The 25,962-nt window shown below is 40.0% G+C and overlaps 1 protein-coding gene across 9 annotated transcripts in view; it reads right to left on the minus strand.

Annotated features, from left to right (window-relative positions):
* The window catches only part of snx14 (sorting nexin 14), a 163,175-nt gene that overhangs the window by 91,125 nt on the left and 46,088 nt on the right, over positions 1–25,962 (minus strand). For all 9 annotated transcript variants that reach the window (XR_007262828.1, XR_007262829.1, XR_007262830.1 and 6 more), the window contains 7 exons: positions 24,408–24,452; positions 23,248–23,328; positions 19,937–20,051; positions 18,975–19,130; positions 11,423–11,547; positions 8,625–8,683; positions 7,060–7,086 (listed from right to left, as the gene is read on the minus strand). Coding sequence is in view for 5 of the 9 variants with exons in the window: in XM_048600731.1 (XP_048456688.1) it covers positions 7,060–7,086; positions 8,625–8,683; positions 11,423–11,547; positions 18,975–19,130; positions 19,937–20,051; positions 23,248–23,328; positions 24,408–24,452 (608 nt within the window). In the remaining 4 variants the exon portion in view is untranslated. The remainder of the gene's footprint in view (positions 1–7,059; positions 7,087–8,624; positions 8,684–11,422; positions 11,548–18,974; positions 19,131–19,936; positions 20,052–23,247; positions 23,329–24,407; positions 24,453–25,962) is intronic.

Consider the following 25,962-nt stretch of genomic DNA (forward strand, 5'->3'; position numbering starts at 1 on the left):
TCTGTGGTAATTCTTTAGCCAGTCTGTACAGTTGGTGTATCCAGGAGGGAGACTATGGGTCTAAGAGGAGTTTCTGGCTTGTCTACCTTGGGGAATCCATAGAAGCAGGGTGTGTTTGATATCTCCAGTTTCATCCTCTGGTAGTCCGTTTTGTTAATTTCCTCTGTTGGTCTAATTTCCTTACGGTAGCAGTGATTCTGTTTTCTAATTGTGATGTGGGGTTTATCGCCATCTGATGGTAAGTGCCGGTATCTGCTAGTAACGTTTCGGCTTTCTCGATGTTTTACTCACGCTAACCCTTCCAGTATCCAGCCAAAAGTATGGGTCCGCTATGTGGATTACATGTTTGTCATTATCAAGCGCACAAAACCGGAGGAAACCCACCAACTTATCAACATCTTCGCAGAATAAAATTCATCAGGGAAGAGGAGAACTCTCATTCCTGGATGTAATGGTCAAATGAAGGGCCAACTGTGAGCTCCAGACCAGCGTCTACAGGAAGGCCACCCCCATGGACCAAATACTTAACTACAACAGCCACCACCCCAACACCTACAAACAGAGCTGCATCAGAAAGCTGTTCAAAAGAGCCATTACATACTGCAGCACCCCAGAACTGTGCAAAGCCCTAGAACACCTCCACAGCATCTTTACAAACAATGGCTACCCAAAAGTGTAGTCAACCGGTACTTACTCAACAGACAACAGGAAGACATAGCACACCTGAACACACTAGTCACTCTGCCATACATCAAAAACCTATCAAAGACGACCACCAGAGTACTCCGACCACTAAGAATCGTGGTAGCACCACAGCTACACTACAACGACGACTGAAAGAACAAAGGATCCCATACCCACAACTAACAGGACCAACGTTACATATAAAATCCCATATAAGTACTGCCACAAACTCTATATCGGACAGACCAGGAGAAAACCCGCTATCAGGGTACACGAGCAAGGCCACCAATTCGACAGGAACAACGTAACCATCTTAGGACAAACCAACCAAAGACACACACAGGAATTCCTAGAGGCCTGGTACTCAAGCCAGTACTCCAAACACGTGGAAGTAGACCCCATATACCAACCACTACGAAGCAGAACCGGAAATGAGGCCAACCACTATATCAAACTGGACCACATAAACAAGTGGGACAGACCAACAACGCTTCATTTGGAGGCGCACTGATGTTACCTAGTATGGTGACAAAATGTCTAAAACCCAAACTACCAGCTTGGTGGACAAATCAACAAGCCCATTCACAACCCAAGCTACAAGTCTTCTCAAAAACTTTAAACTTGAAAGGTTTCAGAAAAGATTTACAAGGATGTTGCCAGGATTGGAAAGTTTCAGCTGCAGAGACAGGCTGAATAGGCTGGGGCTATTTTCATTGGAGTATCGGAGGCTAAGGGGTGACCTTATAGAGGTTATAAGGTCATGAGGGGCATGGATAGTGTGAATAGGCAAAGCCTTTTCCCCAGGGTGGGCGAGTCCAAAAGTAGAAGGCATAGGTGTAAGGTGAGAGGGAAAAGATTTAAAAAGGGACTTAAGGAGCAACTTTTCCAGATAGAGGGTAATGCATGTATGGAATGAGCTGTCAGAGGAAGTGGTAGAGGCTGGAAGGGTTTAGAGGGTTATGGGCCAAGATTAATTTAGGATATCTGGTCGGCATGGACAAGTTGGACTGAAAAGGTCTGTTTCCATGCTGTACATCTCTAATGATTCTAAATGATAAAAAAAATCTTAAAACCATCCAAAGAGAGCCCGCAGTTTTAAGTAATGGGCATCTTCACATCTTCAGATGCTATCAGGAACACATTATTTTATTTCCTTCACACGATTTTTTTTTTTTATTCATTCACAGGATGAGGGCATTGCTGGCTAGGCAGCATTTATTGTCCATCTCTAGCTGCCCAGAGAGCAGTTAAGAGTCAACCACATTGCTCTGGGTCTGAAGTCACATGTAGGCCAGACAAGAAAAGGATGTCAGTTTCCTTCCCTAAAGGACATTAGTGAACCAGATGGGTTTTTCAGACAAACAACAAGGATTCACAGTCATCATTAGATTCTTAATTCCAGATATTTATTGAATTCAAATTCCACCATCTACCATGGTGGGATTTGAACCCAGTTCCCCAGAACATTATATGGGTCTCCAGATTAACAGTCCAGTGAATAACACCACTAGGCTATCGCCTCCCTTGTAAATGATATGACCTCAAGTGATTTGGGAGAGACAGAGCTTTAAAATAGTTTTAGTAAAATACTGAAGTCTATCTAAATCTAGTTCAAGCACAGTCAATACACTGACAAGAATACATTATAAACTATATCAGCAAATAAACAGAACTCTAGTAGGAAGGGTGATATCCAGAAGAGAAACAGATTTAGGAGAACTAGCAAAAGAATGAAAAATTATATGAAAAGACTTTTTACTGAGTTGGAATGTACTGACAGACTGATTCAGTGATAATTTTCAAAGCGGATTTGAATGCTTACTTCAAAAGGAGAAATTTCAAGGGCTACAGGGAAGAGGCAAGTGTGAGAGAATCCTAGGAATGCTTTTAAAAAGAATCAGCACAGGAATGATGGGAAGATGGCTTTCCTCCATGCTAAATGATTGTGCACCAGATTGTTTAACAACAGTTTCACAGTCTACTGGCACCAGGGCCTAGATACAACAATAAATGTCAGGATTACCTCTCACATGAGAAAGTATTGGAATCTTCTGTCTTCACTGATTACTGCATCACAGATTAGAATGCAAAGACTTCATTTCTATTCATAGTCTATGTTTCAGTTAATTCACTTCTGACGTTAGAGAACCAAAAATGGGTAGATAAAATACGCAGAACTTTTAGGTTTAAACAAACCATTTATCAAACGCACAAATAATGTAAGCAAGCCAGTATGAAACCCAAACAATAGGACACAAACGCAAAATACACAATTTAATGGTTGATGTGATAGACTTTTGACACAAATATCCATGCATGTTATAAAAGGATTATGAATAGACCCCGACTTACGTTATAGCAGCAGGGAGAGAAGGTAAAATGCCAGATGGAAGTGTTAAGAGTGACTGCACATGAGGAAAAACAGATGCAGATGAAGACCCGTGATTCAAGGAGGCAGCTTGCCCTAGAGATGCAGATTCAGTGCCCCGTTTTAATTCCTGTTCCGTGCTAACCCACAAATGTTTGTTTTTTTTTTAAAAAAGAAAACATATCCAATAGGCAGCATTAATCAGTGAAAAGAGAAACAGACAGATATTAGCTTCAGTATTGATTCATTAACTGGAGCGCTCTACGGCCAGCCACAAGTTTCTGCATTCAATCGCATACTGCTCTGGCAATAAAATTCAAGCAACAATGTTTTCTGCCTTTACAACAAACTCTTGATTTAGTAGCAATGTTTCTAATAACTGTATGACTGCTATTTGAATTTTCCCCACTTTGTGATATCCAAGTCAGTGTGAGGATCTCCAAAGTCAAAAATAAGTCTCAATGATGTGCTTTTAATAAAATAAGCTATGTTGCAACGTGAATATGAAGATTAAAAAGAAAAAATAAACAGTTTGAAGAATCAATAATTTTAAAAATTTCAGACAAAAATTGAACATTGAGCTATATGAGGAAGTATTTGAGCAGGTGATCACGTCTGGGCAAAGAAGCAGGTTTAAAGGATCATCTTAAAGCAGGACAAGAGAGGTATGGTTAGAGAGATTTAGGGCAGAATAATTCCCAATGATGAACCATTGAAATGGGATGCTTAAGATGCCAAAATTATAAGGGCACAGATACCTTAAGAAGCATAGAAAGCAAATACAAAAAGGTAGGGCTGAGGCATTGCTTAATCATGAGCCAGTGTAGGTCAGTTGCCAAATAGTGACTAGAATTTGGCATGACTTAATGGGCAGCAGAGTTTTGAATGGTCTCAAATTACAAAGGGTAGAACGTGAGAAACCAACCAGATATTTGCAGTAATAATGGCACAAAAAGGGGATTCAGCATCGGGCTTAAGCCACAGAGGTGGAAACAGGCAGTCTTAGTGATCTCACGGATATATGGTCAGCCGTTTATTGCAGGGTCAAGTGTGAGACCAAGGTTGCAAACAGTCTGGTTTTGCTTCAAAAAGTTGTCAAGGAGAAGGATGAAGTTTATCACTGGGGCTCCGAGTTGGAGAAGGGGCTGAGGACTTCTAATATTTAGCATGAGAAGAAAAACTTTGCAATGGAGAGTTCAAGAAGAGGTGGGGATTAAGATACAGAGTCATTAGCATACACAAAGGAAATAATTCTGTGTTTGGATGAAATTGCCAAGGGTCTGCATCTAACCGTGGGCAAGGACAGACCTTTGGATGATGCTAAAGGTAACAATGAAGGAGGGAAGAGAAGCCAATGCAAATGAATCTCCGGCTACTACTGGATAAAGAAGCACAGAAATTGATGCGAGTAGTTAACCCAGAAGGGACAGTGGAGAAACAACAGCAACAAAACAAACCACAACTTTCAAATACATTCACATTTAGCCCAATTTAAATCAACAATACTGCTGGCATCCTAATTACATATACCCAATAGATTATTGATCAGGATTCTTGACTAGACATCCCTGATTTAGTGAAGAGACAGCAAGAACTGCAGATGCTGGAGTCAGAGATAAAGTGTGGAGCTCCTGATATAGTGAACCAAGCTTTTCATATTACTAGTGTGCATGTTTCATACAACACTAGGTGACAGGGAACTCTTAGCTTTGTCATTTATATGGCGTTGACCATTAATTCTATGTCTTGACTTACTGCATTCCTGAAGCCAAAATAAATGCGTTTGTAACCTAAAATTAAGTCAATTGAATTTAATCTTTACAGAGTTTAGTTTTTAAATAAAAAGACTGTCGTCACGCTCAAACTCGGACCCAGTTGGTTATACTGTGTTTTTAAATGGACAAAATGCCATTCTACCATTTTGCAATCAAGTGCCCAATTACCTCATTGAGCAAAGAGCAGCAATGAAAAAGATATGGTCTGTTCTTCTGGCCTCTCTGCTATTCAAAAACATGAGGTAACAAGGTTGTTATTTGGTGCAGTGAGGGAAGAGATCTAAAAAAGAGTCATGACAGCAAGTTTAAGTTGGTTAAAGAAACACTGTTGTTGAGCCTGACTCTAGCCTTTAATCTGTGGAGTCAAAAATGCACTCCAAAGTGGCTTGCACTGCTGCCTCAGTGCCAGGGACCCAGGTTCGTTTCCACCCTCGAGTGACTGTCCGAGTTGAGTTTGCACATTCTCCCTGTATCTTCACAGGTTTCCTCCGATTTCTTTCCAGGCCAAAGATGTGCAGGTTAGGTGGATTAGCCATGGGAAATGCAGGGTTACAGGGATAGGGTAGCGGGGTGAGCCTGGGTGGGCTGCTGTTGAGGGTCTGTGTGGACTCGACGGGCCAAATAGCCTGCTTCCACACTGTAGGGATTCTATGATTTTATGATAATTTCACACAGTTCAGAGATCAGGTAGAGAATTTTCTAGTCTGTAAGAGTTATAAAGCCATACAGCATGAAAACAGACCCTTTGGTCCAACTCGTCCATGTCGACACAATTTTAGTTTGGAAAACTAGTCCCACTTGCCTGCGATTGGTCCATATCCCTCTAAACCTTTCCTATTCATGTACCTGTCCAGATCGCTCTTGAATGTTGTAACTGTACCTGCATCTATCACTTCCTCTAGCAAAAGATCTTTGCTATTCACTTTACCTATGCCCCTCATGAGTTTATAAACCTCTATAAAGGTCACCCCTCAACTTTCTACACTTCAGTGAACAAAGTCCAAGCCTACCCAGCCTCTCTTTATAACCCAAACCTCTAGTTCCAGCAATATCCTGGCAGATTTTTCCTGAATTCTCTCCAATTTAATAATACCCTTCCCATAACAGGGTGACCAGAATTGTACAACTTGAACACAACATCCCAACTCCTATACTCAATGGTCTGAGCAATGAAGGCAAGCATGTTAAATGTCTTCTTAACTATCCTTTCTATGTGAGATGCAACTTTCAAAGAATTATGTACCTTAAGGCCTAGGTCTCTATTTAACAACACTACTACTTAACTGTCCAAGTTCTGTCCTTTTTTTGCTATACCAAAATGCAATACCTCACATTTATCCAAATTAAATTACATCTGCCATTTCTCAGCCCATTGGCCCAACTGATCAAGATCCCTTTGTTATGGAGCTCACAGCTCACCATTAGATTTTACGCTGATTACAATGGCAAAATCACAGTATTATCGTCTACACTTCGGCAAATGCTAAACAAAAGTTTGCAGCTCTCTCACGTACCAAATGAAGGAATCACTCAAGTTTGTAAACTATGTCAGGCAAAGACTGCCACTGTACAGCTAAATTGATAAGTATATGGATCAATATTACAAAATTTATTCTTCAATATTTTAAAAATGAAGTTAATTCTCAAGGCGTAAGGACACTTCGCAAAGATGTTTTCTGCTACAATAATTCTGAATTACAGATAAGTTTGAGACTGAACAAGAGTCACCTCAAAATAGGGGATGTAATTTCCTGTTCTGATATCATAAATTAAAATACTTTCTTGGCAAAACAAATCTAGAGACTTGCTGCATACTAGAATTTGACGGTTAATGATAGATTGCATAGAATACTTATTTCGTGCACATTAAGTGAGTTACTGCCATCTATTATTCAAGTGCATTATAGACACGAAACTTCAAGTTTCATATTTAAATTTCTGTAAATATAATAAGAATGAATAGTATTTCTACTGTAGAGAGCAAAACCAAATAGAAAACCAAATTTAAAACATTTCAGAAAGCTGTTGAATAGGTTTCATTAAAGGGTCACCTTGATACAAATAAGCCTTAAAAACATAAGCCACACAAGATTCAGCTTGTTTTAAAGGCAGAAGCTTGTGTACAGTCTATAAAGCTGTTCTGTAAACATGTAATGAAATATGACCTATGAGCGTGGAATGACATGCTGCTCCTGTCTACAATAGGTGTTTCTCAACATTGAGCATACTTACCGAAAATCATCCAAATTCAGGCTACTTCTGCAACAACAAACACAACAAATTAAAGTTCAGACAGCTCAAGACAAGAAAATACAGGGAGAAATAATAAAAATACAATTAATGAGAAAACCATTTTTCCTATATTTTACATCATTTGTAAGACAATTAGTCTGGTTTATTTGATGAATATTGATTAACTTAAATATTAAAGATCACGAAGACCAAGTAAATCAATAAATATTTGGATTCACAAATTCAAAGTTTATGTAGATTGTATCATAAGGGTCTCTTTCAGCCCACATTTCAAGCAAATTACAACACAAGTAATACTAAATCTAAAAAGCTGAACATATGTGCCGAGGAATCTGTATTACACTAATTTTATGGTCTCAAAAACCAGATAATCAATCTATGTAGTCTCATATTCTACCCAGCCACTCCACACATTCCTTATTTTGTTTCAGATTATGTCTGCATAAAAATGGTCTATGTTTCTAGTGAGGGCCAAAGACTTCCACAGCAAGCAATTAACAGGCAAGATCTGTGCTTTGTGAACACTCAATGAGGGAACCAGATCATAGATTCCGAAGAACTGCTGCCCAGGACATGCTACAAAGAACTTGGCTGAAATGGTTCGGAAGCTTTTTTCAAGCCTGTTCGGTAAGGCTACTGGGAATCGTTAACAACTGTGGAGGTCTGGAGTTATTGTGTCGAGCTAAATCCACAGAAGTCAAGTGTTGACATGAGGAGCTCAGTGACACTACATGCGGGCTGACACAGGGCTTTCTTAAGGATAGACCTACTATGGGCATTAAATTTAGCCACCTTTCGTATAGGCACTACTTCAATAGGATGATCAAAAAAATTACAGCCCATTGTACTTGCACTGAAGTAGAGTCTGTCAAACATCTGCAAACTGGGGCTAGTTTGAAAAGCATGAGTAATTACTGGAGATTATAGTTTTGCTAAAAAAACAAATCTGAAAAGTGCATAGAAAATATACCACAAAGACATTTTCTCAACTATTTGATAAATATAAATAATTACCCACTTAGCACTTTAAAAACAAAGCAACTAGGGTGTGCAATGAGATCTTGCCAAGCACATGTAACATTTGGGTAGATTACAAAGAGCTACAGTGAGATCCTAAAAGTGCCAACCTTGTTGGTATACAAGATATGAATTACTAACACACTATAACTGTACTTTTACACTGGAAATGGATCCAGAGTACAACAGACAAGAACAGCAACATATACACAAAAAAGTGTACTAGGCAGACTGTGGAGCAATTTTATTTTGTTGATCCAGAATCACAATTAAATTAATCCCTAGACTTGAACACCAAATTTCTTTTACATAGGAGAAATTACACTTATTTTGCAGTTACATGCATGGGGTGGCAAATTAAAATCTCAGTAACAAGTTACAGTAAGAACAGAAATAACTTTTTGAACAAAAACCTCAAAGACAACAGAAAACACCTCAGTAACAAAATGAAGACAATCAAATACTAGACTATTAAAAACTGGGACTTTGGTGGGAGTTATGCTTACCACTAACTCCTGCAGACTCACCTATTGGATTTGGAGTTGCGCGTTGTTGACTCTGCTCCTTTCAACAAATATCTGAAATACTGTACGGAAGAAAACTGGCTAAACATCATTTGCAATCCAGATCAATTTGTAAGTGATTCACATCTAAAATTACAGTTGCTCTAGTAATTGTTTCACTATTAGCACATAGGTCCCTTCGTATGAGTACAGTTTTTTTTAAAAAAAATTGAATGCAATGCAAATTCTACAAGTTCAGCACAAGGACTGATGAAGCTACAGTAAAAGTTCAATCATTCTAAACAGCATCAAGAATCTATCTACATGCACACTTATTCGATGTTGTCTATATTCTTGCTGTATCGGGGACATACAGTTTAAAATTAACATATCAGGTGAAATTTCGACAAATTAATTGCCCACTGTAGAATAATCAAATTCAATCAGTAACTGCAAGGGTCAAGGGCAATCAACTCCAGATTTTATACATATCTCTTACAAGCCACTGATGAAACACTACCCTCTAAAATATTGGCCAAGCAACCTATCACTGTCACTGCTAACATCCCATGTTAGTTGCTGTGGATATGTAATAGCCATCAGCCAACTCCCCTTATTTTCCTCGCTAAGTACATCGGAGAGATAGAAAATAAAGACCAGTTTGCTTGTACTACCCTCTCTCTAAAAATGTTTTGCTATCAATAGTGCAATATATTGACACAAAAAGCCCCATTGTAAAGGAGGGATATACGCAGGCTTGGCCATAAGGGACCTCATCCTAACATCAGATAAGCTGCAATAGGTTGATACAGAATGTATGACCTGAAAGGATAGTGGGAGCAGATTCAACAGTAATTTTTGAAAGGAGATCGCACATACGGGGAAAATTTATAGGATTATAGGGAAATAAAAGTTGGGAGTGAGACTAAAAATGTTTAGCAGTTTTCAAACAACCAACATAGGCATGTTGGTGACGGACCTCCTCATGTGCTGTATGATCTAAGGAATACCAACATGCTTAGTACTTATACACACAAAGCACCTTCAGTAAACATCAAATAAACCCATCACTGGGCTGCATTATAGAGTAAGCACGAGCAACTGTAACTTCGTCCGAAGTAAACACCACACACTCCCAAAAAAACCAGACATCGGCTTTGGCCGCCCTCGAGCCTATTTCCTCACTTAAGATCACAGCTGATCTGATTATAACTTCAAACATACGTGCTCATGTCCTGATAACGCTTCTGCCATGGCTTGCCAAATAACTATCCACCTCCATCTTAAAATTATGGAAAGAATCTGCTTTCACCATCATGCCAGGGAAGAGGGTTCCAAAGACTTATGACCCAAAGAGAAAACAATTCATTTCATTTCATTTGTTTTACATTATTATTTTTATTTTGTTTGAAACCGAGACCCCTAATTCTAGATTCCCCCATAAGAGGAAACATTTTCCCACAAATATCCTGTCAAGACCCTGGAGGATCTTGCATTTCAACAAGTTGCTTCTTACACTTGTAAAGTCCAGAGTATTCAAGTCCAGACTGTTCAACTTTCCTCATAAAACCACCTGCCCAATCCAGGTGTTAGTCTGGTAAACATTCTGAATTGCTTCCAATGCATTTACATCCTTTAAGTAATGTGACCAATACTGTACATGGTATTCCAGCTGTGGTTTCACCAGTACCCTACATAACTACCTTATTTTTGCATTAAATTTTCCCTACAATTCATAGTAACTTTCTAATTGGCTAGGATCAGTTACTGCAGATGGTGAAATTTGTCCTGAAAACAAAAAATGCTAGAGATCGCAGCCAGTTAGGCAGCATCCATCTGATGAAGAGTCACCTAGATTCAAAATGTGAGCTTGCTTTCTCTCCATGGATACTGCCTGACGGGCCCATCAGCCAAAGTATTTTCCGAGGATTAAGGGATTGAGAAGGAACCCACCTTTCATTATTCTATCTTGAACATCCATCTGTACAACTAAGAGCACTGATAAGATGATGTCATAAAAAGGTAACAGAGTAGGAAAACGTAAGGCAGTAGATGCAATTTAATCAGATTTACAAAAGGTTTTTGATAATGTAAAGTTAGGAGCCAAGTGACAGAGCTGGGCAAAAAAAAGCCTGAGAAGTGGGGCCATTGGGGGTGGGGGGGAAAGAGAAGCAAACGGTTTGCCAAGAGGCATGACAGGTCATTTGAAAGGGAAACCTTGAAAGGAGAGATAAGCGTGTGGCCATAACAAGGAGAAGGGTGGAGCTTTACACGGTTACAAAAAAAGAGGCCCTGTCAACAACAAAAGCCAACTGGGAGCCAGAAAACCTCAGTCACAAGGAATGAATCCATTACAAATTGTTTACAAAATGTCAGTTATTGAAAAAAACCTTTTCCGGCTAACATATGGATGCTGCCGAGTGCTAATTTAAATGTTGCGGTATCTAGGAAATTTTAAAACTCTCCTGCACGACATGGCCTTAAGTTTAATGAGATTTGGTAATTATTCACATAATAAGTTCTTTCAATTCTGCTCTGAGCCCAAATACCCAATATGTCAACACAAACACGGAAGATAACATTACTAGTGACTACATCCCATCTCATTCAGGAATTAGTGAGAATGAAAACATACACTCCAAAAACAAAAATTTGGCTCCCGAATTCAAAAAGAAGCCCTTGAAAACCTTAAGAACTGTCAACAAACAACATCTTTTGACACCCATATACTATTCAGAATTCACACAGGAAATACTTACTTCAAGTCTCAATGACAGGGTTAAAAGAATGCAAAGCAAATAGAGAAGTAACAGATTCCATACCTCATCGCTGTGACAAAACATAGGTGTAAATACAGTTTCAAGCAGATTCATGACGTGTTCATATGCCTCGAACAAACAGCGCATGGTCTGAAGTTTCACTACATTCCTATAAGATCCTTCCGCAACTGCAAGGGTTAAAATACGACCAATAACTTCAATTGTCCAACTGGGCTACAGCTAGCTTCACAATTATAACTTGCATGCAACACAAACTGTGGAGAAATAATTACCAATGGCAAGATTCTGTGCAGCTCAAGTGCTGAAACAGTGCATCATCAAAGAATAATTATGGGTGACTTTAATCTTCATATTGAATGAAGCAATAAAATTGGAAAGGATATCTACAACAACAAATTCATAGAATACATTAGGGACAGTTTCCTAGAACAATGTGTCATGGAACCAACCAGATAATAATTGTTCTATTCTTTTTACACACTCCTATTATTTGTTGATTTATAGCATTTCCTACAGTATGACTACTGTTTGGGGATCTATATTCTACTCTTGCCAAAATCTTCGCTCCCTTGCTGCTATTTACATCCACCCAAATGGACTCTACATCATCTGAGCCTAGATCATTTCTCACAACTGTCCTGGATCTGGTAATAGTTAGAGGCAGGTTTAACAAATGACCTCTGAGTTAAAAAAAAAATCCCCCAAGAAGCAATGACGTTAGAATTTAACATTCAGTTTGAGTGAGAGAATCTTGGATTGGAAACCACTGCTTTTAACAAAGAATCATCAAATCATAGAGGGGCATTACAATGAAATGAGGACTGGACTGGGCAGGAAAGGCAGTTAAGCGAGCAGTGGCAGACATTTAAGCAGGTAATTTATGACTTTCAGCAAAAATATATCCCAGTAAAGAGAAAAGATTGTAGTCTAAGAAAGGGATAAAGCAACCAGAGCTAACTACGGAAGTTAAGGAGAGTATTAAGTTGAAAGTAGCAGCATGTACAGGATGCAAAAGTCAGTGATAGCCCCAAAGACTGGGATAAATTCAGAATCCAACAAATGAGGCCTAAAAGGACACTAAGAGAAAAAATAGACTGCGAGAGCAAACCAATGATGAATATAAAAATTGACCAGGAGAATTTCTTTAAACATATAATAAGAAACAGAGAAGTCAAAGTGAATATTGGCCCCTTAGAGAAGTTAGACAGATATTTTGCACTAGTCTTATGATGGTAGATACTTCGAACATCCCACTAATGCTAAAGAATACAGGAGAGGAATTAAGTACCATCAACATCACTTCAGACAAACTAATGGGGCTAAAGGCAGATAAGTCTCCTGGCCCTTATTTGAGGAATTCTCAACCAGAGCTGATACAGGAAAACGAGTAAATGTTGTGTATATTCGGACTCCCAGAAGGCAATCAACAAAGTGCCTCACAAAAAGGTGTCAAGAGTCATACAGCACAGAAACAAACCCTTCAGACCAACAAGTCCATGCCAAACATAATCCCAAACTAAAGTAGTCCCACCTGCCTGCTTTTGGCCCACATCCTTCCAAAACCTTCCTATTCATGTACTTATCTGTTAAGTGTAGTAACCGCATCCACATCCATCACTTCCTCAAGAAGTTCTTTCCACACACGAACCACTGTGTAAAAATTTTGCCCCTCATGTCTTTAAATTTCTCTCTTCTCACCTTTAACGTATGCCCCAGTCTTGAAATCCTCCACCCTAGGGAAAAGATATCTACCATTAACTCTATCTATACTCCTTATTTTATAAATCTCCATACGGTCACCTTTCAACCTCATAAGCTCCAGTGAAAAAGTCCCAGCCTATCCAGCTTTCCTTTATAACTCAAACGTTCTTTATCTAGCAACATCCTGGTGAATCTCTTCTGAACTCTCTCTAGCTTAATAATATCCTTCCTATAATAGGGTGACCAGAATGGACACAATACCCCAGAAAAAGCCTTACCAATGCCTTGTGCAACCTCAACATGATTTTCCAACTCCTATACTCAGAGGACTGAGCAACGAAGGCAAGCGTGCTAAATGTTGTTATAACCACCCTGTCCACATGCGATGCAAACATCAAAGAATTATGTACCTGAATCTCTAGGTCCTTCTGTCCGACAACACTACCCAAGGCTCTTAACTGTTTAAGTCCTGCAGCTGTTTGTTGTACCGAAATTCACTAACTTGCATTTATCCAAATTGAATTCCATCTGACATTTTCCAGCCCATTGACCCATCTGCTCAAGAACCCTTTGTGGTCTCAGAAGACTTTCTCCACTGTCCGCTACGCACCAATTTTGGTGTCGTCCAAAAACTTACTAACCATGCCTTCAATATTCTCATCCAAATCATTTATAAGGTGACAAACAAAAGCCATGACAGCCCACAGTTTTGATGGTAGAGTAATGATGTGGATAGAGGTTTAGCTAATGGGCAGAAAACAGTGCATAGGGATAAGGGGCTCTATTTCAGGTTGGCAACCTGTAACCAGTGGAGCTCAAGAGGGATCTGTGCTGGGAACACAACTGTTTACAATAATGTATCAACAACTTAGTGGAAGAAGTAAATGTGCTGTAGCCAAACTTGCAGACATCACAAAAATAGGTGGTGGAAAGGCAAACTATAACAAATAGTTTACATGGGGATATTGATAGGTTAAGTAAGTATACAAAAAGCTGGCAAATGGAGTATGATGTGGCCCAGGTTATCACCCTCAATCAAGGATCTGTCAATAAGATCCAACTGGTTCCAAATCACTATATCCCACACTCCCCCCCACAACCCAAGTCCAGGGATGCAAGTCTGGTCTTTCTGTTAGCTTCTCCTGGGACGTTTTCGTCCCAGATCCAGTTCCTCTCACCCAGGCTCTGTCAGTGGTGTGTACCAGACTGTAGTCCGTCTCATGTCAGAGCATCTCGGGAGAATTTCCTCTTCTTCTAGTGGTAACAGTATTGAGGCTGCATCCATCTTGGACTCCGAGGTTTCTTCAACATGGAGAACTCGTATTTCTGACAGGCTGTTCTGAGGGGCCAGATATGTTTTGCTCCTGCCTGTTTGCGAGATAGCAGCTTTCAGGTGCTATCAGGACCACCTCGCCTATCCAAACTTTGTATGTTATGGGATGTGACCTCACATCAACCTCGCCTCATATCCATGCAGTGCCACATCCATGGTTCTGACACCAAACTTCATCCCCCGAAATAAACTGTGCTTCTTGCTTGGATGAAAAGTGGTAGCATTGGTGTTCCTGCTGCCGTTTCAACTTCTCCTCAACCCAGGTCCAGGAATATTAGGTTTAACCTGGTGTGGAGTCTTCTCCCCATCAGTAACTCTGCTGGAACTATCCCTGTAGTTGCATGAGGGGCAGTCCTAAAATCAAACTGGAACTAGGACTGTTTGTTATCAAGTGAAGCTGTAGGCTGTTTCTTTATGCCTGCCTTCAATGTTTGGTGCGTTCTTTCTGCCAGGCCATTGCACGATGGATGGTATGGGGTTGTCCGAATATGCTGAATGCCATTCAACTTTAGGAAATACTTGAATGGTCTGCTGCTAAAAGAGGGGGTGCAGCGGGTAATGAGGCTGGCGAATGGAATGTTGGCACTTATTTTAGAGGGGCTGGAGTAAGATTAGGGAAATCTTGCTGCATCTGTACAAGGTACTGGTGAGACCACATCTGAAGTACTGTGAGCAGTCTCGTCCATGAAGAATACCTCCAGGAGTCCATGTATCGTAAACAATGCTTGCAAATTTTCAATCATCCGTAAATTTGCCAAATGAACTCTATGCACGTCCAACCACATTGAATGGGCATCCACAATGACCAAGAACATTAAGCCTATGAAAAGGCCTGCATAGTTACAATGTAACTGAATCCAGGGTATACGCAGCCACTGCTACGAACGTGGAGGTGCTGCCAGAAGAAATATTTGTCCTCATTGGCACTGCCCCACCAACGCAGCTATGGTGGCATCCAATCCTGGCCACTAGACATAATTTGTTGCCAACATCTTTAGTTTGGAAACCCCTGGATGACTCTGGAGGAGTTCAGCCAGTATCTGGCACCAACCTTTTCTCAGGTCAATCAACCTTCCCATCCTCTATGGTGATCTGGTCTCACTGGATCCAGAAAGGCTTCAGTCCTGGTTATGATGGCTCTTTTGTTTTCCTCATTACCACCAGCTGTTTAAGTTTTTCCTGGATGGAATCTTTTTGAGTCCACAGTCAGTGGTGACTAGAAGGGTGTTCATAAAATTTAAAAGCAGAACAGACTCTTCTACGGCAGGCACTACCATTGGAGTATCTGCCAGTGGGAAATGGCTAAAGGCATCCACATCAGCCACTTGGCCTCCTGGACAGTGTTCCAACTTGTACTTGTATGCACTGAGAATAAGGACTCAATGCTGAATTGAGCCAGAAGCAATGGGAGGTGCCACTTTGTCGTCTTTAAGTAAACCTAACAGGGCTACTATGACAAATTTACATCCGTAAAAGGTATTGGTGGAACTTTCTCACATGAAATATGATCGCCAAACTTCCTTTCTTTGTCTGGGTGTATTTTTTTCAGCATCCGCCAAACTCTGGGAAGCGTACACTATCAGCTGTTTCTCTCCATTGGGCCACTGGTGAGCAAACACTACCTCAAGACCATACAGGGAAAAATCACATGTCAGCACCGTCTCTTTTTTCAGATTATAATGGGCTGACACCTTAGATGGCAATAGCTTCTTTTGCACTTTCCTGAAGGGTACTTCTTGGCTGTGCAATCATTTCCAAGGCTGACCCTTTTTCAATAGGTGTAGGGGTGCCAAGATGCAAGACAGGATATGTATGAACTTTGCATAATAATGCACTAACCTAAGAAAAAGGCCTAACCTCTGGTACAGTCGTGGGAGCCAGTGCACCTTTGATCACCCTCATTTTAAGTTCCAATGGGTGTAACCCAGTTTTGTTGATTCTGTAAACCAAGTAGGTCACTTGGAGTGCCTGGAATGCACAATCTTCTCCAAGGTGTATGCCCACCTGAGAGAAGCATTTACGCTATGTCCAAGTTCTCCAAGTGCTCTTTATTGGTCTTTCTGATTATTAGCACCAGACAAATGGCGACCTGGGGAAGCCCTTGTAAAACGCTCCCTATCATCTGCTGGAAAAGGGTGTGGGCTGATGATACCCCAAATGGCAGTCTTGTATATTGGTATAAACCCTTACAGGTATTAATTGTGGCGTACATCTGGGACTCCACATCCAGTCATAATTGCAGTTAGGCGTAGTTCATGTCTACCTTCACAAAGGACAGACCCCCAACATTTCTGCGTACAGAGTCCTCTATGCAAGTAATTGGGTATTTATCTAGCTGCGAGAATTGGTTTGCCATTTGCATAGCATTCCCACAAAGGCCAACTGAGCTATCAGGCTTCACAATTGATACAACCAGTGCTGTCCATTCTGCAAACTGCACTGCTTTGGTAATTCCTTCACTTTCCAGCTTTCTACCCCTATTTTTGCCCGCAAGGCAAATGGCACTGGGCGGGCCTTGCAAAATCATGGAATTGCTTCCTAGTCCACGTATAAAGTGGCCTTGACTTCTTTGATAGTCCCTATCTCTTCTTGAAAAATTCCTGGTATTTCATTAGGACTTCAGTGAGGCAGCCATTTTCTAATCAAAACATTTTGAGCCAATGAAGATGAATCTTTCTCAACCAATTCTGCCCCAGTAGGCTTGGGCCTGAGCCTTTGTAGCACAAATCAGTGGTAATTGCACCAACTGCTTCTCTCAGTTCAGGGGACCAGAACAAAAGTGACACCCTTAAAGTCTGTAATGGTTCCCCCAGTGTACATTCTCAGTCTGGCCAAGGTCTTGCGCAAACTTAAGGGTTGGAGTCCAGGGCAAGTGTTGTTAAAGACAGGTTCTGCAACCACTGATACAGCCGCGCTGGTATCGGCCTCCATGTGAACTGGGTGACCACTTAACCAGACATTAATTTTAATTGATCCTGATTTGGATGTTGCTAATCAATTTAACTGCTCCACTCCATAGGTAGGTGGGCCTTTTAGGGTGGTGCACTCTCCTGGATACTGGCCTACGTGTTTTCTTATTCAAGTCAGGGCTTGTAGGACTCCTTTACTGTCGAGACCGCATAGCGTCAGCAACGACAATGGCCTGTGGCCCAGATCCTGAACAGCTTTTTAGCCATTTGGCTTAGGCTTGGCTTTATTGTGGAGTTTTGCTGCGAGCTGGCCTAGGGGTCCCTCTGCTCAGGATATGCCCTGCATGAGGGTCTGCAATTGCCTACACTCAAGTGGTGTTTCCTAAGCACAGTCAGACAGGTGGGAGTGTCCACTTCCAGTGGGATGCCCTGTAGCTCCCATGCTCCACTTGCCACATTTTCTAATGACAAAACCAGTTGTAGTGCCTGTTTGAAGTCCAGTTGGTCTTAGCTAGTAAGCGCTTTTGCATGGTGACATCATTAATCCCACATACTAAACGGTGTCTCAGCATCACATCCAGGGTTAACCCAAAATCATACGTCTCTGCCAGTCAACTTAACCTCGTCAAAAATCCTGATACGCGTTCCGCTGGTGGACTTTTCAGGGTGTGCACTCTCCTGGATAACCGCCTATGTGTTTCCTTACTCAAGTCAGGGCTTGTAGGACTTGCCCCGTGGTCGAATAAAACCTAGAACGTCTCAGAATTTTAAGTCATCCTAATCTAAATTAAAAATTGAATGAGACATTAGATTATGGACAAAAGGGATGAATATCAGGAACAGCTTATCAAGTCTAGAGTGATCAACATACCCTCAAAAAACTCTTGGTATGGCAAGGAGATAGCAAACATTGAATCATTTAAGCTCCCGCAATGATGTGGTGAGAGGGCACACGTGTATGGTACAGGGACATGCGTGGTGTAGGAATGCGTGTGGGGCGAGCGAGTGGGGTGCATGCATGACCCCTACCCATAAGTTTGTGATCACCATAATATTAAACTTTGTGCTAAGCTGTACATCCAACTAAGAACTTGGACCATCTGGCTCAGTAAAGCAGGTACTAAGCACTACCACACTGAATTAGAATCAGAACGTAAATCTATACATCTTTAGACAATATTTGTGCAACATTGAGCCTTTCTTAAGTTAAGTTTCGGTGAAAACTACTTTGGTTTTACTACATAGCAATTCCATTTGTGCTGTGTTTCGTAACAGTCAGTATTTGTACATCAGGATAGTAAATAAAAAACAAAATTCCAATTCTAAATGAAGTGCATTGATATTATGAATATGAACCTAAAAGGCAAAAAAAATTTCCTGCAAATTGGCAGCACGATTGAAAGTCGGTAGGAAGAATAAAACCGCAAGTTGAATATTCATTTACGAATTTCTGAGATCAAAGACCGACGAGTATTCTAAGCGTCTTCAAGTTAAAAGCAATTTACCTCTTTACCAGAAAGATTGAGATCCTGCCTAAGTGACGAGAAACAACATTATCACATACAGATGAAGAAAATATTCTCAACCTGAAGTGTTATCTGACTTTCCATTTAATTTCCTGGTCATAATAACCAAAGGAATAAAAACTTACCTTGTTGTATCTCTTCCACAATAAATGGATCAAATTTGATTTTATCAATACTTTCATCAAGACAATATGTCACATAAATTTTCTTCACTTCCTCGTGAAGTGTTTGCATCTCGTCATCCGTCAACTCTGGACATAAGATCCGATCGTTGAATTCCTCTGTTGACAAAAAGTTTTGAAATTATTAAGCAGAAATTGGTGATTCCTTCAAAATTTGCATAGTACAGGAAGCTGAATGTGTATGTGATTTTCAGTTGGACTTTACTTGTCAAAACCAAAAAAGACCCTTTTTACCATTCCAGCAAGTTTCATGTATGAATAACCACATATCCACAGCGTAAGTAGAAAAGGAGACATAAACAATGATTGCATGTCTTTTCTCCTGTGATTCTAAAGGAAAGTGGCACCACAGGTATGAAATTTGAAAATCAATCTACAAACTTGGATGCAGGTTTTACGTTATATTACACTACACTTCTGTCAGTATTAGTCAAAATATTTACACAACCTAATATTTTAAACAATTCAAATTGTTACTCTATCCTGTTTTTCTCCTCGTCATTACTCAAGTACAAAACCAATGACGTTATGGACCTTCCTCACAAAAACAGATTTAATTCTATTGTAGGCCTTAATGACGCATACAACATAAGCATATAAATTTAAAATGTATTTCTATTACTGGTCTATTAAATAGATTAGATGTATAAAATCAGCAAAGAAGCAGATTCAACCATCACTGCATGTTGATTTCTGATGTATCATTAGTTAAAATCAGAGTTGAAATAATTGCAATGGATAAAGTCCTACTGATATTCAAGTTGTCTGTAGCTGTGTGGTAACAGGATCTAGGATGCATACAGGAGTGTGTACACAGACCAGTACAACCAACACAAGTTTTAGACTGATGGGCTTTTAAAAGGTAGTTACATAGCATGAACCTTTGTCAAATGCTTGCTCCTTACCGACAGTGAAACAGAATTGCAACACATGCACTGCACCCTCTTGCTTCAGAAAGTTCATGAACCAGAAGAGCAGATCTTGTTGCTCTCTTATCTCCTTTAACTCAAGTTTTAGGGCCTAGATTGGTCAGTTAGATAAAAAAGTAAGTGCTCAATACATTGTCAAGCAGTGTTCAAAGCATTTAAACTGAAGTTAATAGTAGCCATGCTCAACATAATTTTGAACGTTTTTAAAAATACATTATCACAACAAAAGTTTAATCCTCAGTTAATCAAGTAAATATATCTCAATGATTTATAAACCAAAATAAAACTCTAAAATACAAGCAGTTTATGAACATTATTTCAAATCGGAATAGAGGCATAACTCCGAGAACCAAAAACATTCATACGTCCTAAAAGTTATAAAAATTGTGTACATCATGTCCTTCAAATTTCACAACATATATGTTACCATGTATAGTATTTTCAAAGTCTACTTTAACCATTATTATATATTTATTCTAGGCAGCAGGTCTTGGCAGACAGGAAAGGCGATGAATTTGTGACAATAACATTTCCCATTATATAGAAAGATGTGAATACATGAGCTATAAACCTCAAGCAATTGACAAATTTATTCCAAAGCCTAATCTGGTGTTCCAATAATCTTCGTTTATAACTTTAACTTTGTTTTGTGCCACTGTTCTGATCAAGTCAGGCTACTCAAAATTCCCATCAAAAATTACCCCTTTGTCACTTCAGTATGGCTGAATTTGCTATCTATCATCTGTCAAAAGAGGTCAGTATCACCAAATTTTCCATTCTATCTATAATGCAATATATCAAACCATATACTGCATTCAAATATTATTGATTCTGCCTTTTCACAAAAAGCACCATCCACAGCTTTGGAAACAATTTTTTTGCTGTGACTATACATGCATTTGCTGAAAGAACATTTCTCAGGAGTTTGGCTCAGCTTCAGAACAGACAACAGCAATTTCATGGCTATTCAGGGGAGACTAAATCAGCCCTGAAGGATTGTAAAATTTGATATGTGGCTACAAATAATGCATTGTACAACTTAAATTTTCATCACACAGGTCAGATAGAAACATGGTGCCACTACTTGAGGAAAACCAGGGAACTACAGACCAGTGATCCTGACGTCAGTGGTGGGCAAGTTGTTGGAAGGGATCCTGAGGGACAGGATTTATATGTATTTGGAAAAGCAAGGACTGATTAGGGATACTCAACATGGCTTTGTGCATGGGGAATCATGTCTCACTAACTTAACTGAGTTTTCTGAAGTAACAAAGAGGATTGATGAAGGCCGAGCAGTGGATATCATCTATATGGACTTCAGTAAGGTGTTCAACAAGCTTCTGCATGGTAGACTGGTTAGCAAAGGTTAGATCACATGGAATACAGGGAGAACTAGCCATTTGGATACAGGACTGGCCCAAAGTTAGAAGACAGGGGTGGTGATAGAGGGTTGTTTCTCAGACTGGAGGCCTGTGACCAATGGTGTGACACAAGGATCAGTGCTGGGTCCACTGCTTTTTGTCATTTATATAAATGAATTGGATGTGAACAAAGGAGGTATTGTTACTAGGTTTGCAGATGACACCAACATTGGAGGTATGGTGGATAACCAAGGTGGTTATCTCAAGAGTACAATGGGACCTTGATCAAATAGGCCGGTGGGCCAAGGAATGGCAGATGGAGTTTAATTTAGATAAATGTTAGGTACTGCATTTTGGAAAGACTAATCAGGGCAGGACTTATACACTTAATGCTAAGGTCCTGGGGAGAGTTGCTGAACAAAGAGACCTTGGAGTGCAGGTTTAGATAGTTCATTTAAAGTACAGTCACAGATAGACAGGCTAGTGAACAAGGCGTTTGGTATGCTTGCCTTTATTGGTCAGTGCATTGAGTATAAGAGTTGGGGAGTTCATGTTGCAGCTGTACAGGACACTGGTTAGGCCACTTTTGGAATACTGTGCGCAGTTCTGGTCTTCCTGCTACAGGAAGGATGTCATGAAAGTTGAAAGGGTTCAGAAAAGATTTGCGAAGATGTTGCCAGGGTTAGAGGGTTTGAGCCATGGGGAGAGGCTGAATAGGCTGGGGCTATTTTCCCTGGCTTATTGGAGTCTGAGGGCTAACTTTATACAAGTCTATAAAATCATGACAGGCATAGATAGGGTGAATAGTCAAGGTCTTTTCCCCAGGGTAACAAATCCAAAATTAGACGGCATAGGTTTAAGGTGAGAGGGGAAGGACTTAAAGGGACCTAAAGGACAACTTTTTCAAACAGAGGGTGGCGCGTGTATGGAATGAGCTGTCAGAGGAAGTGGTGAACACTGGTACAATTACAACATTTAAAAAGGCATCTGGATGAGTACATGAATAGGAAGGTTTCAGAGGGATAGGGGCCAAATGCTGGCAAATGGGACTAGATCAATTTAGGATATCTGGTCAGCATGGATGACTCGGACCGAAGGGTCTGCTTCCATGCTGTACAACTCTACGGCTCTATGACTAGAAACATTATATCTCAAGGGGACTGAATATGGTGGATACCTGGAGATATTTTTTCCTGCGGTGGAGACTAAAACTATTAAAAAAAATTCACAAATCTCCCTTTAAGACAGAGAACATAGTACTTTGAGGGACTTTAAAGAGTGCTGAACCCTCTTCCTTGGAAAATAGTGCAGGCCGAATCTTTGAATCTATTCAAGACTCAGTTGGACTATTGATTGGCCAGACAGCCATGGGTTATGGCATACAGACGAGAAAAGTGAAGACGGGACCACAACCAAATCAGCCATCATCTTATCGAATGGGGAAGCAGTTAAGGGCTAAATGGCCTACTCCTAACTTGAAGTCCCATCTCCCTATGGCAGACAATCCCAAGATCATTATCCAGTTTGATCTAAGATGGATGATCTCCACATGGACTAGTTTCTGCAAAGAATGGAAAGAAAATCAGTCTGCATTCTTTCATCCAATTGATAATAATTCTTGACAGACAGGATCCACTTGAGGGGAGAATTCAGCCTTGTGTGGTTAAAAAGCTTGTAAATATTGGTGGGCTAAGAGATGAAGGTGCTGAATCACTGCTCAAGCAAGGGGGATGGGATGCCATCTAACTCAAAGTTCTTAGTCATTTCCTCTGATACAAAAGCTTCACTTAAAATACTAGTTGGACTTCAGCTTTTCAAATGACAGCTGCAAAAATGCAGAAGCCAAAAGAAAGAAAAGAACACACACTGCATTTGGAATATGCTGTAGGCAAAAAAAAAATCAAAGGAAAAAAGTTACTTTCCCACCGATTGGGCTTTATTTCTTGCATCAGCATATCTCTGAAGAAAGGGAACCAAGGGCGAAGGAGGCTCAGTCGCTGGTTCTGGCTAATAACAGAAGTACACATATTTAATTAATCAGAACCACCAAATATATTTAATTTTTACCTTCAACATACTAAACAGGTCACTCACTGCAGAATTTAAGCCTCCACCTGTCTTTCCTGATTTAACTTTGTTAGTAGAAAAAACTATTTTTCATTCTTTTATACATTCTCAACCTCACTTTAACCTCATTCATATGATTTCCTTCAATCACTCCTGTAGTAATAAGTTAGCTTGGCCAACTGCATCTGGAGGTCCTGCTAGACCAAGAGTTGTGTGTGTGGTTGCTGCCCATGAAGCATGCTCCAAGATATGGACAACCGATGGATATTTAGAGGAGCAAACAGCAACAAGCCAATGTCACCTCGTACCCATTCTGACTTTAACATCAGGAATTGTTGCCATCTAATTTCTATCCAGCTGACAATGTAGGAAACTACATATCAATGGGGAGAGATGATGTACAATGAGGATGTTAATGCATAGTAATGAATGCAAATTGGCTTCTTGCCAGTTATAGCAAGAATCTTATCTTGCCATTCAAAGCTTGGTTGGAAAATAAGTCATTTTGCTCTCAATGTCAAGTAGTCCCTCCCTGGGCATCTCACCCATTTTTACAATTTCCCCGTCATGGCCCATGTCAATCAGGGATGGGAAGATTCCACCCCACATTCTCACCCGTGCCTCAGGAAAGAAGTTTCTTCTGAATTCCCTAATGGGAATTTTATGCACCCAAGCATGCAATTGGGATTAAACTATTTAATTCATGCTCATCATTAAGACAATATAGTAATACCAGAATTAGCTTCAGACAGGTCTAGGAAAAGCCCAACTGTCAATCCAAAATACATCACAACTTGCACTTAGCTGACAGAAACAATCAGCTTCCCGAGTACAACAACATAGTAGGTATTCCACTTTCATTAGCTATTTCAGCAGATGCCCTGACAGTAGGATCAGCTATTTATACTGATAGTTGGGTTAATTCTGGATGAAAGTAGCTAGAATGCTCACCCTGGTTAAGACATAATTTTGAGTAGGGTTTTCCTCGTGAAATAAGTGCAAAGGCCTGTAATACTCACCGGACTATCATCTATGAAAATCAGCAACAAATGGTTCACCGTGTCCTAACAAAAGACAAAGGCATTTAAACATCCATAACACGGTACTTGGCAGATTACTACACTAGAATAAACTTAACCAGGGAATAGATTCTCAAAGCTTTAAATTTAACACTCACTGTCATATAGACATCATCTTTGAAAAATATTAAAGTACACAGCACAAGAGACCTTTAGTCTCAAGTCAGTGACATGAAGGATCTCCCAGAAACTGACTTCAGTTAAGGTGGAAATAGCAAATGTAGACAAAAGTGCCAATTTCAGTAGTGTAATATTAGATAAGAAAAAATGCACCCGTAAATAGAGATGTAAATATGAAGTTGTTTCTGCACAACAGTAAACTTAAACTGGTAACAAGAGTTCTGATAACCTGAAATATCAAACATTTCTGAAGAAGGGTCTCAACCAGAGGCGTCAGCTTTCCTGCTCCTCTGATGCTGCTTGGCCTGCTGTGTTCATCCAGCTCTACGCCTTGTTATCTCAGATTCTCCAGCATCGGCAGTTCCTACTACCTCTATATCAAACATTTCTTTCTGCATTCATTGATGCCTTGAACACTGCAGTACGCGGGGATCAGAGGTGATAGTGTGCTTTTGTGCCAGAAGCACATTGAAAATTAAGCAGATAAGAATGAAGAATAAGTAAGTGAATACCTGAGCTAACACAAGAAAACAGAACTGACCAAAGAGATCACAAAGGAAGTGGACAATAATTTTAAAAAGGGATCAGGGAATAACTGAGGAAACTGAGCTGTTAATATTAAGAGCACCATACAAGTTGGGAATTAGACAGAAAATGGATAGAGCTGCAGGTCAAAGATCGAGTGCCAAGGACTGAATAACATGAGTTGACAGATGGAGTATTAGAATTCTTCAACAAAGACAGTAATGTGTTGTTTGTACTGATTGTGAACCTCCAGAAAAGCAAAGGCAAAAGGGTTTGATATTTGAGTACACTGTTGCTTTTCAACTCTTTCCTCATAAGACAATACCTTCATCCCAAAAAACCACCCAGTGCACCTTCTTTGAACTGCTACCAACAGACGTTTATACTGACTTGGATAAGAGATCTAAACTACACACATTCTTCTCGCTTTTGTCAAACCTTGGGCAACTGTGATAATACTTTCCTATTTTTGCGATAAAGGTTGACCATCTATTTGTCTTCCTAATTACTTGCTGAATATGCATAGTAACATTTTACAATTCATGTACGAGAATATCTATAACTCTGACTGCCGAATTCTGTGGTCTTTTATTTAATGTTATGCTTTTTTTTTTGAAAACTTTTCCTATCAACGGTTGATAATCTCACATTTGTCCACAACATACTCCATCTGCTGATTTTTTGCCCAATCATTTTATCTATTTATATTCCTTTGCAGAGTGTCCTCCTCACAAGTCAAGTCACTAAAATAGTGTAAGACCACTACTGTGCATCAGCGCACCAACTTTGAAAGTGATCAATCCATTTTGACTGCCTTCTGTTAGTTAGCCAATTTTCAAGCCACACTAAA

This window comes from Rhincodon typus, chromosome 9 (assembly GCF_021869965.1).
Source record: "Rhincodon typus isolate 14 chromosome 9, sRhiTyp1.1, whole genome shotgun sequence".
Classification (NCBI taxonomy): domain Eukaryota; kingdom Metazoa; phylum Chordata; class Chondrichthyes; order Orectolobiformes; family Rhincodontidae; genus Rhincodon; species Rhincodon typus.